The 14,203-nt window shown below is 30.4% G+C and overlaps 1 protein-coding gene across 2 annotated transcripts in view; it reads left to right on the forward strand.

Annotated features, from left to right (window-relative positions):
* The window catches only part of LOC130904017 (somatomedin-B and thrombospondin type-1 domain-containing protein), a 205,882-nt gene that overhangs the window by 117,082 nt on the left and 74,597 nt on the right, over window positions 1–14,203 (forward strand). For both annotated transcript variants that reach the window (XM_057816512.1, XM_057816511.1), the window contains exon 3: window positions 10,470–10,593. In XM_057816512.1, the coding sequence (XP_057672495.1) occupies window positions 10,470–10,593 (124 nt within the window). The remainder of the gene's footprint in view (window positions 1–10,469; window positions 10,594–14,203) is intronic.

The raw sequence follows: 14,203 nt of genomic DNA on the forward strand, positions 1-14,203 counted from the left end.
TATAAAAAAATTAAAATAAATGATTAAATGTTAATGGTTCTATCGGTATAGTGCAAAAAGTAAAGGCTGGTGCGGAAAATACAAAAATAATTAGAAAAATACACTTAACAGGTAATAAAATTTTTCCATATGTATAGCATACTTTATAACTATAGACAATAGTCAGGGCTCAAGTCTCAATAATGCGCTGATGGATATCGGCTCTGCAGTATTCACATCTGGTCAAGCTTACGTGGCACTTTCGAGAGTATGAGCGGGTTACATCTAATTAATGTCGACTTTGGAGGTATTAAAGCGCAATAATCCACAATTTGTGAATACAATAGACTAAGAATCATTGACCGTCCAGACTTGTCAAAAATTGTAATATGAAAGCCTCCGAGAAAAACCCATAGATACAGGGATTTGCGAAAAACTGTAACTTAAGCTCAAGAAAAAGAGGAAGACTATCTACAGAAGAAAAGATCATAAGACAGAGAGTGAGCTTTGAAAAAATTCGTTGTTGGTATTTAATAAGTAGAGGGTACTAAAAAACGAGGTCAATCTACAAAAAGAAATGAGATGCCATCAAAACAGAAATTGTGAACAATCCAAGTCTCGTAACTCAATTCTTCTACCGTAAAAAGTTGTGAGATACATGTAATACCAAGTCGGTAAAATATTGCATGAAAATACAATGCCATAAAATATAATACTTGTAAAAAAACCTACTCTCGCAACTCAGTCAGCGCGATTTTGCAAACTTAAGACAGAAGGTAGCTACAGTAGAGATTGAATAAATCAACCGACTTGGTATTACATGGATAATCAATCAATCAAATAATCAATAAGATCGATTTAACAGAATATGACCTGCCTGAAGTACCTCCTCTGATATGTATACGAAATTTTTATGGTATAAAACAATTGGATATAATAGTTTCCTTCTCTTCTAGCAATTAGCATAGTACGGTGCCTTCCAAAGCTAATAATTGAGTTTAAAATAAAACTACATAAAAAGATTCAAACGGTTAAAATCGTGAATTTATCAATAGTATATGGAAAAAGTGCAGAGCGACTTGAAATCTAACTTATCTGACTTAACATAAATGCAGGTGGGTGATTCCGTTCTAACTGTGATATTCAATGTCCTGTATTGTGTTTTTGTACTAGTCATTAATTAATAATCAATTAATAAAAATTTTGTGTTAATTGAATAATTCTTAAGATATTTAAACATTATTTTTATACAATATAACTTGCCACTTAAAGAAAACTTATACTACATCACTTGAATGTCAGTACCGTGTCATGTCCATTCCTAGAATTTACCGATAAATTATTAATTTTTTTTGTCGTAACAAATGATTTAAACTAATTACCTTATAAATTCTAATGTTTATGATCAAACTGAGGAAAATTGATGCACTTGTTGTTTAATATCTTAAGTTACCATGTCAGTACCGTGGATAAATGAGTCAGTACCGTGGAACTCAAAATCCGACATTTGTGTCTTGCTCGTGATACTTTGAAGTTGTAGTAAATTCCTCTTAGAGTTTTATTTTTACAGTAAAATAGATGAATAATATGCATAAAAAAGTTAGAAAAGTTAAATTTTAAAATCTTGAAATTTTGAATACAAAAAATCACAGTTAGAACGGAATCACCCAGGTATCATCTCACAGATCATCAAAATTGAAAAAAGAGAAGGTCTAAAACTAACAAAAATAAAGGTGTAGAGTAACATAAAATACGTTCCATGTTATTAATACAGAATCAAACTTTCGAAATAATTTCAAGAAACAGGATACACAGGAGGACCAGATATATTCGGAAATTAGTAACTAATTCCTCTAGCTCTGAGATACTGAGTTAAGTCTTTCGCTGGAGAAAAACAAAAGCTAATAGAAAAGTTTCAATGGCAAACAAACATCTGTTCCTCAAGAGTATCTTTATTACACACATCAAAATTTACACAAATGAATCATCCGTGGTACTTAGTAACTGACCATGCTCGAGAAGAGGCAGGAAAGCAAGGACAGTAGAGTTAGGATAGACAAATAATTAGAGATAAATAAGACAAAAATTTAGTGAAATATAATAATGAACGAATAAAATGGCACTAAAAGTTTTTACTATTTGTGTGTGTTGAAAAGTTAAATTTTTTACAGATATCGCTAGCTTCCAATTTCTCCTATAATCCAGAATTCTGACCGTTATATCGTAGTTCCAGCTTCAAGGTGGCCGTGTCCATTGTATTCGTTTCATTTTATCATTTTCTGAAGAACCGATTTGTTACCCTGTATATTTCTTTACGTGCCAATATCAATAATGTTCACGTTTTCCAATTTCCTTTATTACAAATACATTTTTTCTTATATTGTTTTTATTGTTCTATCAATTTTTCATCACCTGCTCATTCTTAGGAAGTCCTTTCGGGTTACCATTATTATTTCTGATTTGGTGTTGATACATCGCAAACTTCTGTTTTTGGTTCTTTTGTTTCCCCACAGCAGACAATTACATTGTAACCATTCTTCTTTTATTGATTGCTATTAACTAAGCCTAATTATATGCTCTCCTCTTCTCCTTTATTGGTGTCATTATACAAGTTAAATGTCTGATTTCGTACAATAATACATTAACGTTCTCCTCTCTGGAACACTACAGGCTATTGCCAAAAATTAAAATTAATCCGAGTGCACCTTAAAATTTTCCAATATCCACACTAGTAAGTTATATCTTAATTTGAAGGAATAATATTAGAAATTTGAGTATCTGTACATGAAAGTGCTGGTGTATTTTCTCTTGATTTTTTCAATTTTAACCTATCCTATTCAGGATTCTCTTTCAATTTCAATGCAGATCTGGTATATTCATTTGAGGCAGACTAAAATACGGTAACGCTGTCGAAATCGTGAATGAAGTTATTTACCTCGAAGAATATCGAGAGAATTATATCCACACGCTACTCATCAAGTTTCTAATGATGACAAAGTAATAAGTTTAAGATAATAACAATATTTAGAATTCAATATCAATAAATTCTTAAAATGTTATAAAGAAAGTTTTAAATGAACATATTCCGGTACAATTTGAGATCAGCAACTCGTCTTTTTGCAGTTTGTTTACAACTTCGCAAAGAAATTGCGAATTACCTTTATCGTACCAAAAAGTAAGTTGGATATTAAAATGGAAGTAGGAAAGCAGACAAAAAGAAGGCTAAATGGCCTTTTATATTGTCTTGAAATGGAAAACCTTATTTCGATAAAGGAGCCCCAAGCTATATTTAAATTGAAGTATAATAGATAAGAAATGTGTAGGGAATGAAACTACCAAAAAGAACTTTTATGAAAATCATATAATTTGTGGTTTTATGGAAAGTTTAACTTGAAAAAATTAGTATAAATATAAAGTTTTTAAACGTACCAATATTTTTTGTATAGTTCAAATGTGTATTGAATGTGTATTAAAATTTCGTTCAAAAACATGTCCTATTTCACATATTTTGACTCATATTAATATTAATTCCTTTGTAATGAAGGGGTAAAATAAAGTTTTAATTAATCTTCTTGGCTAACAATGCACTCATTCCAACGTTGAACCCACGACTGGAAACATTTCTTCCAGGCTTTTTCCATAATAGCTTTCATCAGCTCTATCGTGTCTTCTTTATGTCAGGAATGGTAACACAGAAGAACCAGAATTGCTAATCCTGGTGAGATGTGTACAGACAGAAATAATTTCAGACACCAAATATGCGCGAAACAGATGCGGCTCGTTATAATGAAGAAGAAAGACGAAGAATCTCTCTATTCGTGTATTGTTACATAAATCTTCCATTATACAGGATTGGAACAACCGTTTTAATAAAATAATTCGTCAACAGAATTGTATATAGAATAAAGATTTTTACGATCTAATAAAAGGACCTCTTACGGAGTTCAACTAAGAATTGAAACAAGTCAGGCAGAATAGTCAAAATAAAAAAATTCATTCATTTCGTTCAAGTAACAATATTTTAATATAATACCACTCCTATTTCTAAAACTGTTTATTTGTCCACTTATTAGTGTGGTCTTTGAGGATAATATTTATAATGTTCAAGTTAGTCATTTCTATTACATTCAAAGATAACGATGAGCTTTTATTATCAGAGTCTTGTTCGAGATATTCCACTAATGAAGCCACGATCTTGTTACTGTTTAATTTTTTGTCGGGCATCCGAGGATCGTCTGAAAAGTATCCAACTTAACAAATAACAAGATATTTTTTCCCTAGGTAATCGTTTTTATTTCTCTACATAGTCTTCTTTTAAGTCGATGTGCTATAGTTAAAATCCGTTTTCAGTTAATTCCAGTATTGACAAGGGAAGATTAGTTTTCACAAACCCATTCCGTTACAACTTGTTTTCACTAGTCAAAACTAGTGTTGCTTAGGACCCTCGGCGTTAAAACTTTTACATTTTTCACTAGGAAATATTAGAATTTACTAATTTTTCTCATTTAATAGAATTTTCAGCTCAAACTAGCTTTCATTGGGGAATTGCACCAGTGGAAAACAGCGTTACCAGTTGAAAAATTTATCGTTTTAAAATTTTATTTTAGTAGTACACTAAAAAGTCATAATTTTTAAAATAAACTCACGTGACATATTAGTTTTTTTTGTACAAACCAAGATTAGAAACAAAAACAAATATTCTTTCCAGGAGCATCTTACGAAACCTTGCCATCCACCTGGACAGGTGGAGGATTTTTCGGTAGCACTGCGAAGAGATAAAGTTGTATCTGGGTCTCCATTCAATGGTAGAAATACTTTCGTACATGCAGTGAATTTAGACCTACAATACAATTATAATAAGAACTATAAAATTTATTTCAATTAATACAAGTTTTCACTACTCAATAAAAAGATGTAGTTTTGAGAAGTAGTTTTCCCTAGTCAGAACTAAAATTAACAGAAAACGGGTTTTAACTCTTACATAAACATTTAGTCCTGTAATGTATGAAAATTAATTTTCAAACATTCTCCTTTTTAACATTGATATTTACCTTCACTCGTTGATTCTACTATAAACTGAATGTTTATGTACACCATAACTAACTTAGTTGACTTCACTTTTGCGTTTAAACTTAATTACTTAATTACAAAAATCGGGAATGTTTTGATTGTTGTTCGCTAGAGTCTAAAGTTTGAAAAAGACATGAGAATATTTGAATTGACAGTAAAAACCGATATTTTCAACAGTTAGACAAAGAACCGCTTCCTTAGATTATATGTGAAATAGTTTATTCCTAGTAAAAAAAATTACTCAAATTTGATGGAAAAGAAAGCTGTATAGGATTTATATTTTATTTTACATTTCAAATCAACTTTATTTTCCCATCTTAATAATATACAGTTGTGATGTGTTTTATCGGGTTTTTATAACCAATTATATAATTATAACCAATTCTCCATAAAAATAATAACAAGTTCAATACCCTGTACAATGTAAGGTATTTTAAAGAATAAAGATCTGTTGCAGTCAAAGCATTCGAATAGTAGTAAAAATTCTGGGAAATCATTTATTTCATTAATATTCATTGAATCTGATACAGGGTGAATCAAAATACTAATACATTTTTTAGAAGGTTTTTTTATATAAAGCGCCCTTCATATGAGTATCGAAAAGTACCAACATACTTCTTTTTTCAATCCAGTATTCTTTTTACATGAAATTATTGGTTTTTGAGATATTTTTTGATATTTCTGCTTAAAACAATGATTATGTTCTTCTATCTAATTTATTTGTCAATTTTATCATTGCTGTTTGGTTCTGTAGAGGTTGCGTTGTAAATACAAAGAAAAATTAGTATAATACAAATAAATTAAAAAAACGGAACAATAAAAAACTATCCTGATTACAAGAGTATACTTATATGACTTCATTATCACAATAGGTGTTCGAAATGACCTCCAAAGACATATATGTATGCTAGACAGCTATAATTGAAAGAGCTAGCCACATTAGGAAGCATTTTTTTGTTGTTGGAGGTATTTTGTTCACTTCATTTTCAATGTGACCTAAAAAAATGAGTCCGTTTTATTGAAATCTGGTTACCTTGGGGGCCACTGTACTGGACCATTTCTTCCGATCCATCTTTCAGGAAATAGTTCATTTAGTTCAACATTAACCCTGAAACGACTAAGGATTGGCACTTAGTGCCACCTTGAGACATTTTTTGTATCTTCTTTAAATTTTCAAGAAAAAATTCTACATTGTTTCTACCACGTGAACATAAACTGCGTAGTACAACGTCGTACTTTTTTAATTAAACTCAAAATCGGTTGGCTAAAAAGTGCCATGCCTTAGTCCGACATGCTCCCTCGCAAAGTCGTCAGCTATTTGTTTTGTTTTCGTAAGTTCTGTACAGTTTTCAACTTGAAATCCGCCTATGCGCGTTGATGACTAATTTTTGGGTAGCGAATTTGCAAATAATAGTAATAATAGTTAGTTTTTTATACAATTCTTCAAACAAGTGCAATTATGAGTCGATATCTCTCTCAGAGCGAACTTGAAGAAGAAGTGGAAAATATGAAAAATGCCTACATATTTTATATATATATATATATATATATATATATATATATATATATATATATATATATATATATATATATAATACTGGGAATGGAGTCAATACTTGGTAAAAAGTTGCGAAATCGTTCTGAACAACATTCTAATGCAGCTCCAGAGGCAAAAACAACAAGTCGATGTCATATTTGCTGTTGCAGAAATGAAATCGCCCTCTCAAAAAAATTTCAAAAACTACATTAATTTGTAGCAAATGTAAACGTTTTTCTTATTGGACTCATTCCCAAAAGTCATACGTGTGTGAGACTTGCTACAGTAATTCATAAAAAATTGTAATTGAAATTTTCTTCATTTTGTTTAGAAGTATATATTTATCACTGAAATGAAAATTATTTTTTTTAATTGTATTTTTCTTTCAATAAATACTTTTCATTTGACGTTTTTGTTATTTATACATAATATATTATACATAATATTTTACTACTTCATATAATCTATAAAAAGCGGTATTACACACTTAATAGTTGGAGGCACTTTTTATCCAGCCTTGGTACAACATGAAACCAAAAATAGCTTGGTCTTCCGAGGGTTAATTAATTGATTAGCGTGAGCAGGCGCACCATCATGCAAAAACCAAATCCTCTGACGTGTACAAAGTAGGACTCCAATAAAAAGAGGTAATTGGTTTACTAGAAAATCTAAGTACATCTCAGCATTTGAATGTTCCTCAAAAAAATTGATCCTACGACAACAATACCTCCCCACACATTCAACGACCATCTAGTTTGACTGTGTGTCACTATGGCTGATGAATAATAGTGAAAGTTTTGCCTGTTAACACAACAATTTATTAGACATGGCTTCATCTCCAAATAGAATATGTCGAGAGAGAGAGAGAGTGTCTATGGTGATTAACTTTTTGTAAAGCCCACGTACAAAATGCTAGTCTTTTTTCAAATTATGGTAACTCAAGTCAAGTAGTAGCTCAATTCTTGTTCACTGAAAATACTTGCTTGTAGGGTTTTAGTCAGTGCCAGCGAAATTTCAATTCCATTTTCTTCTCTTACAGATTAAACCGCTCTATCAATCTCTGCAAGCTTCTAGGTTGCCGTCTTTCAGTGAAACGTTCATGGTATACTCTTGCAGATCATTTCTTCAATAGTGAAATTCATCTTTGCCCTAAGTGACAATCTTCAAAACACCAAAAAATGTATCAAACTTCGAAAACAAAAAACAATAACGTACCTATTGTCATGTCATGTCATAGTCAAATATCAGTTTTTGACAAATAAATCATAGCCAACTCGCAACTTATAGTTATATGCTGAGATATAGGTGCATAATCATTGTTTTACATTGATCTCCATTCATGAATTTAATTGAAGTCAAGCTGATTTTAAATCTGGAGCAACTTGTAATGTGGTGAATAATTCTAAAATATGAATACTAGTGATGATAATAATGTCTTTCGCTGAAACGAAGAGATTTGAAGGTTTTCCTACAAGTGCGTACGCAACATATAGCTGTCCATGTGAGAAACAAGTGTTTTCTAAATCCAAACCGCAAACTGACAGACAAATAGCATTTTTACTACTCATTGTTAAGGTTAGATTTTTTCCACGGCATTATCCTGAAATTTAAAAAAATCCAAAATTTATCATTTGAATAAATAAATTAGATCAAAATTTACTAATAAATAAATCATTAATTATAGAATAATAAAATCAAAATAAAAGACAATCAAGAAATACTTACATGTTTTCGAGATATTAGAATTGATAGACAAAAACAGTGATCAATAAAAATTTTTTGTTATTATTTATAATATTAAAAGTATTTAAACTAAACACTGACCATCAATAATATAATATAAACGAAAATGACGTATGTTTATGTTGAAAACATAAACGAAAATGACGTGGAATCAAACAAACACTATGATTCAGATAAAAAATATGTGAAGCCAAACTGGTCAAATATATTATAAGCATGAAAATATAGGTAAATTCAAGCGTATCATCTATAATCTAGAAATAGAAATATGGCACTATCTACACTACACTATCTGTGCAATTTAGAATCCAAAAAAGTTCGTTGCATGTTTTGGCTTCACCGCTATTTTTCTCCATTTCTTCCTGTCCTGGGTATCACTCCACCATCCACGGACTCCCATTTTTTTCAGATTATACATTATTTGGGACGGTTTCCTAATGGTTTCTATCCTGTTATTCACTAATATTCTTCATTCGTTTAAGGTGTCCTAGCCATCATATTAACTGCGATTTTATAAATATGGTGCTAGTTTCATTATATAAGATTTCTCTGATTACAGTGTTCATAATGATTCTATATTGTCCACTATCCAATTTTTCATATATTTTTCGTATAATTTTTCTTTATCAGCTTTTGTTAAATGCATCGTTTCTCCTCTATTGGTTACTCTTGGCTTCATTGTTGTTCTGTATATATTCATTTTAATACGTCTACTGATTTTTATGGTATGCAGGACACCGACTGCGTAGATTCTTTGAGTGACTTCCTCTCTTCGTTCATTTGTGTTGTTAACCGTTACTCCCAAGTATTTAAAATTGTTAAACCCACGAATATATATTTCCCTATCACTATATTTATGACCATTTTGTTTTTTTTTCAACTCCATATACTCAGTCTTCCCTTCATCCAGTTCTAGTCCTCTTTTACTATCTTCCTGTTCAATTTTCAAAAATGTTTACTTAAGGCTCTTTACACTCCTCGTTATCGACGTTTTCTGCTTATGCCAATATTTGGACGTCTATATTTGTAATTGTACCTGTCAGCTTGGGGCCTTTTTTATCCCGATTATAGGGCATTTCTATTAAGTTATTGTTAGTGAAAATACATTTTATTTGGCAGGTACAAAATATCAATTCAATCCTTATTCCTTTCTTCTTGTCTCCTATACATTGTCTGGAATTTACCGACTTATAGGACGCACAGAAGCCGTTTCTATTAATAAATCAAATGTCAAAATGCATTTATGAGCAATCTTCGATCGTTTGTACTGAGACAACGATAAGTGAAATTAATATTTTATGGTTAAGTGATTGTACATGGTCTGATTACCTGCATTTAAACTGTGCATAAATCGAATCGGTAACATTTTTTCCCCTAAATTAGCTCTATCTTTTTTGATGTTCATGTAAAGTTTGAGTGCCGTATCTCAATTAGTTTATGTTTAACAGTTTTTTGTTTACGATACGAAAAGTTTTTCTGGCGATATTGTCTAGGAAAAATTAAATTAAACAATGAGTTAGCTCGAAATTATGTGAGTCCAATGACAGCTACGAAATCATAGAAAATGTTTCAGAAGTGTTTTGAGGAGTCTACTGCGAACGTAAGTATTAAAGTGACAAAGCATTTAGTGAAGGTCCTGAAGCTGTTGAAAACCCTTCATGCTAGGCTTCCATCCGTTAACGACGATAATATCAAACAAAAAATCCTCGTATTGTTTCAACATACTTTGGTTTATGTTTTGGGTAGATTCTAAAATCTAGAATTCTAGATCCGTAATAAAATATTTGACTCTTGTTAAAATAATATCGAGTAGAGACCCTACACCGACTGGATTTGTGTGAGACAGTTCATGGATTTTTCACCACGATAAATCGCCGTTATTTTCGAGTATGACTGTAAGACATGAAACTGGAATCGTCGCTGTGTCACTGCATTTGCCAGATTTAGCTACCTTTGAATTTTTCATCTTTGAAAATTCAGAAATCGCGAAAGTGGCATCTTAGATGGAACTGACAATTGCAAGAATATTGGATTAAGCGTTGGCATGCTTGTGTTGGCTCGAAAAGAGTATTTTGAACGTATAATAAATTTGTGTCAAAATACCTGTTACCTGTAAAATTGAAATATAATTTTTTTTCAGAAATTGCAATGCTACTACCTGGCTCTTTATCGCATAGCCGATCCATGGAAAATAGTAGCGACATAAGAAAAAATCTGCGTGTTCGAGATCCATCAGAAAATCCTCAATATGACCCAGAAAAAACGTGAGTATATCTAATTACAATCCAAAATAAAATTCGAATAAATTTTCATTATATAACAGCGGTTTTATGCAATGACTTTCTAGAGATTAAAGAAGCCGAAAAAAAATCACTTAGATACTATTTTGAAAGTGCTGCGTCCCATGAAATAATTTGCAATTGTTTCTCTTCATTCACCATTCATATAGTAATCAATTCCTAAACTGTTAGTATAGTATATGAAAAATACCTGATACTAATCAAGGATCTTGGTCATGTTAAAAGTTTGTCATGAAAAAAAATTTTGTTAGGCTATAGGAGCAATTGCATAAATCAATTTGAGACATAAACTAGTTGAATCGGAGGTATCCTCAACCACATTAAATTTTCCAAATTCTGATATTCGGGCACAATTCATAGAATATAGACATTTCAAATCATTACTGAAGAAACCGTATTTATTTGGAGATACTGTAAAATTCGATCTTTCGTTCGATGTCACATTTATGTCAAATTGCCCCGTGAATGGTTTTTACCTCAGATTTCCATCAACCCTGGGTGAATACTACCCCAACTAATCTAGGCACAAATACACACAAATGAAGTTTTTTCGAAAAATGATACTTTTTCACTTATTTTTGATTAAAATTTTGAATTTTTGTTACAAAAAAGCATATTTTTAAAACGACTTTTCATAAATAACTCGAAAATTTTACCGAATAAACTGTGAGGAGGTTAAATATAGCTTTAAAAAAATAAAAAGAACTTTTTTTTTCTTATACATCTAATACAAACCGATTTATTAAAGGTGGAACTTATTAAGACTTAGAAACATTGAAAATTGAACTAGTTGTTAACGGTCAATTTTACGAATTGTTGAACCTTGTTGAACCTTTTTTAAAGAACTTTGAAAATCCAAATGATACTTTATAAAACTTTACAATATCTAAAATGAGGGAGTTATGACGAAAATAAAATGGGATCTTTCCATTTCACGGAAAAACATCATTTCTACCCTTGACATTATCACCCTAATTGAAATAAAATAAGCAAACCACTTTAATTGAATACAAATAATAGGATTAAGAAGTTTGAGTTGTTTAGAGGGCTTGATTGTCTTTTATTAAAAATAAGTTGAAAAATATGGAAGATTCGTTAAAACTGCTAGAAAACAAAAAATTGTTTTATTTTAAATTTGTTTTTTTTATTTCAAAATTAACCGAGATATAACATTTTAAAGTGCAAAGAAGTGTGTCACTAGTACCGTTTTGGAGTCCTTTGAACGTTTCCCTTTTAAAAATAAAGGGTTCAAGAAATTCAAAACCTCTTTAGCCTAATAGATTATGAATTTTCTTACAAAATCGTTTTTTAAATGACTACCTAGCTCAAATCAATACTACAAAAAATATCAAATTAACATAAGTAATATTTTTATTTCTATAAATAAGATCAATGTCTTTTTTCAATTTTTTTTGTGATAAGGGATTATTTATAAGTTTAAAAAAATTTATGATATAGGAACATTTGAGTAGAATACAATAAAGAAAACACTTTTAATGTAAATTAAGGAAGATGAAGTACTATAATTGCTTTTTTGTTAATTTTATCATGAGAGGGGGTTTTTAAAGTTTGAAATACATTGATTAAGGATTGAAAAGTATAAATAGTATCCTAGTATCCTTTTTTAACTTTCTATATGCTTTAATAAATTTTGACAATAAGACGTAGTTTTCACCACTTCCAATAATCTGCATATATTGGCATAAGATAAATTTTGAGTAAAGGATAAATAGATCGCAATTCCATAATTTCACGGAGATCCACGCGTATTGGTGGAATTCTGAGGTGATACCATATTTTTACCGTTGTTCACTGGACAATCTGTGAAAAGAAACTTTATCCATATGAAATGACTTTTGTGATGGAGCTACCAAAAGGCAATCTTAGATGTAATTAATAAACTGAACCTAAATGAAATAGTTCTTAATAAAATTCTGTGGATAATGATTAGCGGATAATCTTCATATCTTCATATTGATCATGTTATTTGATTCTTTATATATATATATATATATATATATATATATATATATATATATATATATATATATATATATATATATATATATTAATTTAACAACCAAAAAATATTTAAGAATCCCATCACAAGAATTATTCTTTTCGAATGAAAGTATCTTGTTCCAACAGCTCATTATACTTTAATGATGAGAAGTGACTTATACGAAATCTTTCCCATTCAAATTCGATTTAATATTGAGTAGCCAGTGAGATCGCCATACCTTTCACTCTTAGATTTTTCTGTAGGTTTATTTCAATGAGTAATATAGCCAACTAACATTGCAAATAACTAAGATTTGAATTGGAAAATTATAAAAATAATTTGAGAAAAGTTGTATATGCCGTTATATTATACAATTATAAACATTTTGAGCATTTATTTTAAATCAAACGCAGCAGGTATTTTGGTTTAAATTCTTTAGGGAAATTATAATTATTATCAGTTTCATTTAGTATTATTCAGAATATATCCTTGATACGAGGATATATTGAAAAATTCTTAGCCTACTATAGAACCAAACAAAATTTCAATGTCAAAATATTTTATTACTCAACATATTCTCCTCTTAATTGGATACATTTACTACAGTGGACCTGCAACGTCTCTAGACCTTCAAAAACAATGTTTCTTCTTGCTCTGCAAACCAGACGACCACAGCTTTTATTACCTCCTCGTTGGAAGAAAATTTACGACCTTTTAAACTTTTTTTTAGTTGAGGCAAGAGATGATAGTCGGACGGAGCCAAATCTGGTGAATAAGGGGGGTGTTCTAGTAATTCAAACCCTAAATCACGAATTTTTTGCATGGTAACATGAGATTCGTGTGCAAAGACGTTGTCCTGCAGAAACAAAACACCTGTGGATAGCTTTGTGCACCTTTTCTCTTTAATTTTTTCCCGTAGAGTGGTCAGTAATGTCGAATAGTAATCTCCAGTTATTGTTCTAACCTTATCCAAAAAATCAATCATGATTACTCCATGGCAAAAAGCATGCCACATTAAATTTTTCTTTTATAATTACCAGCATACAAAAAATTTGCATGAATAAGTTGGCTGTTATGGGTAAACAAATTGGTAGGTGTTTAAGAGTGAGAGATCCACACCTAAAAGTTACATTGGTGTCAACATAAATAACAAATTAGAACGGAAACGATAAATAAACGAAAAAATTTACAAGAATAGCTGCACCATACAAGTATTAACAATATTACAAGTATAACTATCCCAAGAAGAGATTAGTTTATGCGAATGATATACATTTAAGAAAATGGAAGAAGAAGTAGACACGTGGATAAAGAAAATAAAAGACCTGAGAATGGAAGTAATTATCAAGAAGATGGTAATAAATCAAAACAGAGAACATGGAAAAGATTGAAAAATGAAAGGGCAACGAATAGGTAAAGTAGCCGTTTTTCAATATCTGGGAGTCATTTTCACAGAACACGGAAAAATAGATAAAAAAAGGCGAACAGAGTAAGAAAATTCAAATATACTATGCTCTTAATAAGACAATTTTCGGGAAAAAAGAAATATGAGAAGACAAAAACAAAAGTATG

The sequence above is a fragment of the Diorhabda carinulata genome, chromosome 2 (assembly GCF_026250575.1).
Source record: "Diorhabda carinulata isolate Delta chromosome 2, icDioCari1.1, whole genome shotgun sequence".
In the NCBI taxonomy this organism is placed as follows: Eukaryota; Metazoa; Arthropoda; class Insecta; order Coleoptera; family Chrysomelidae; genus Diorhabda; species Diorhabda carinulata.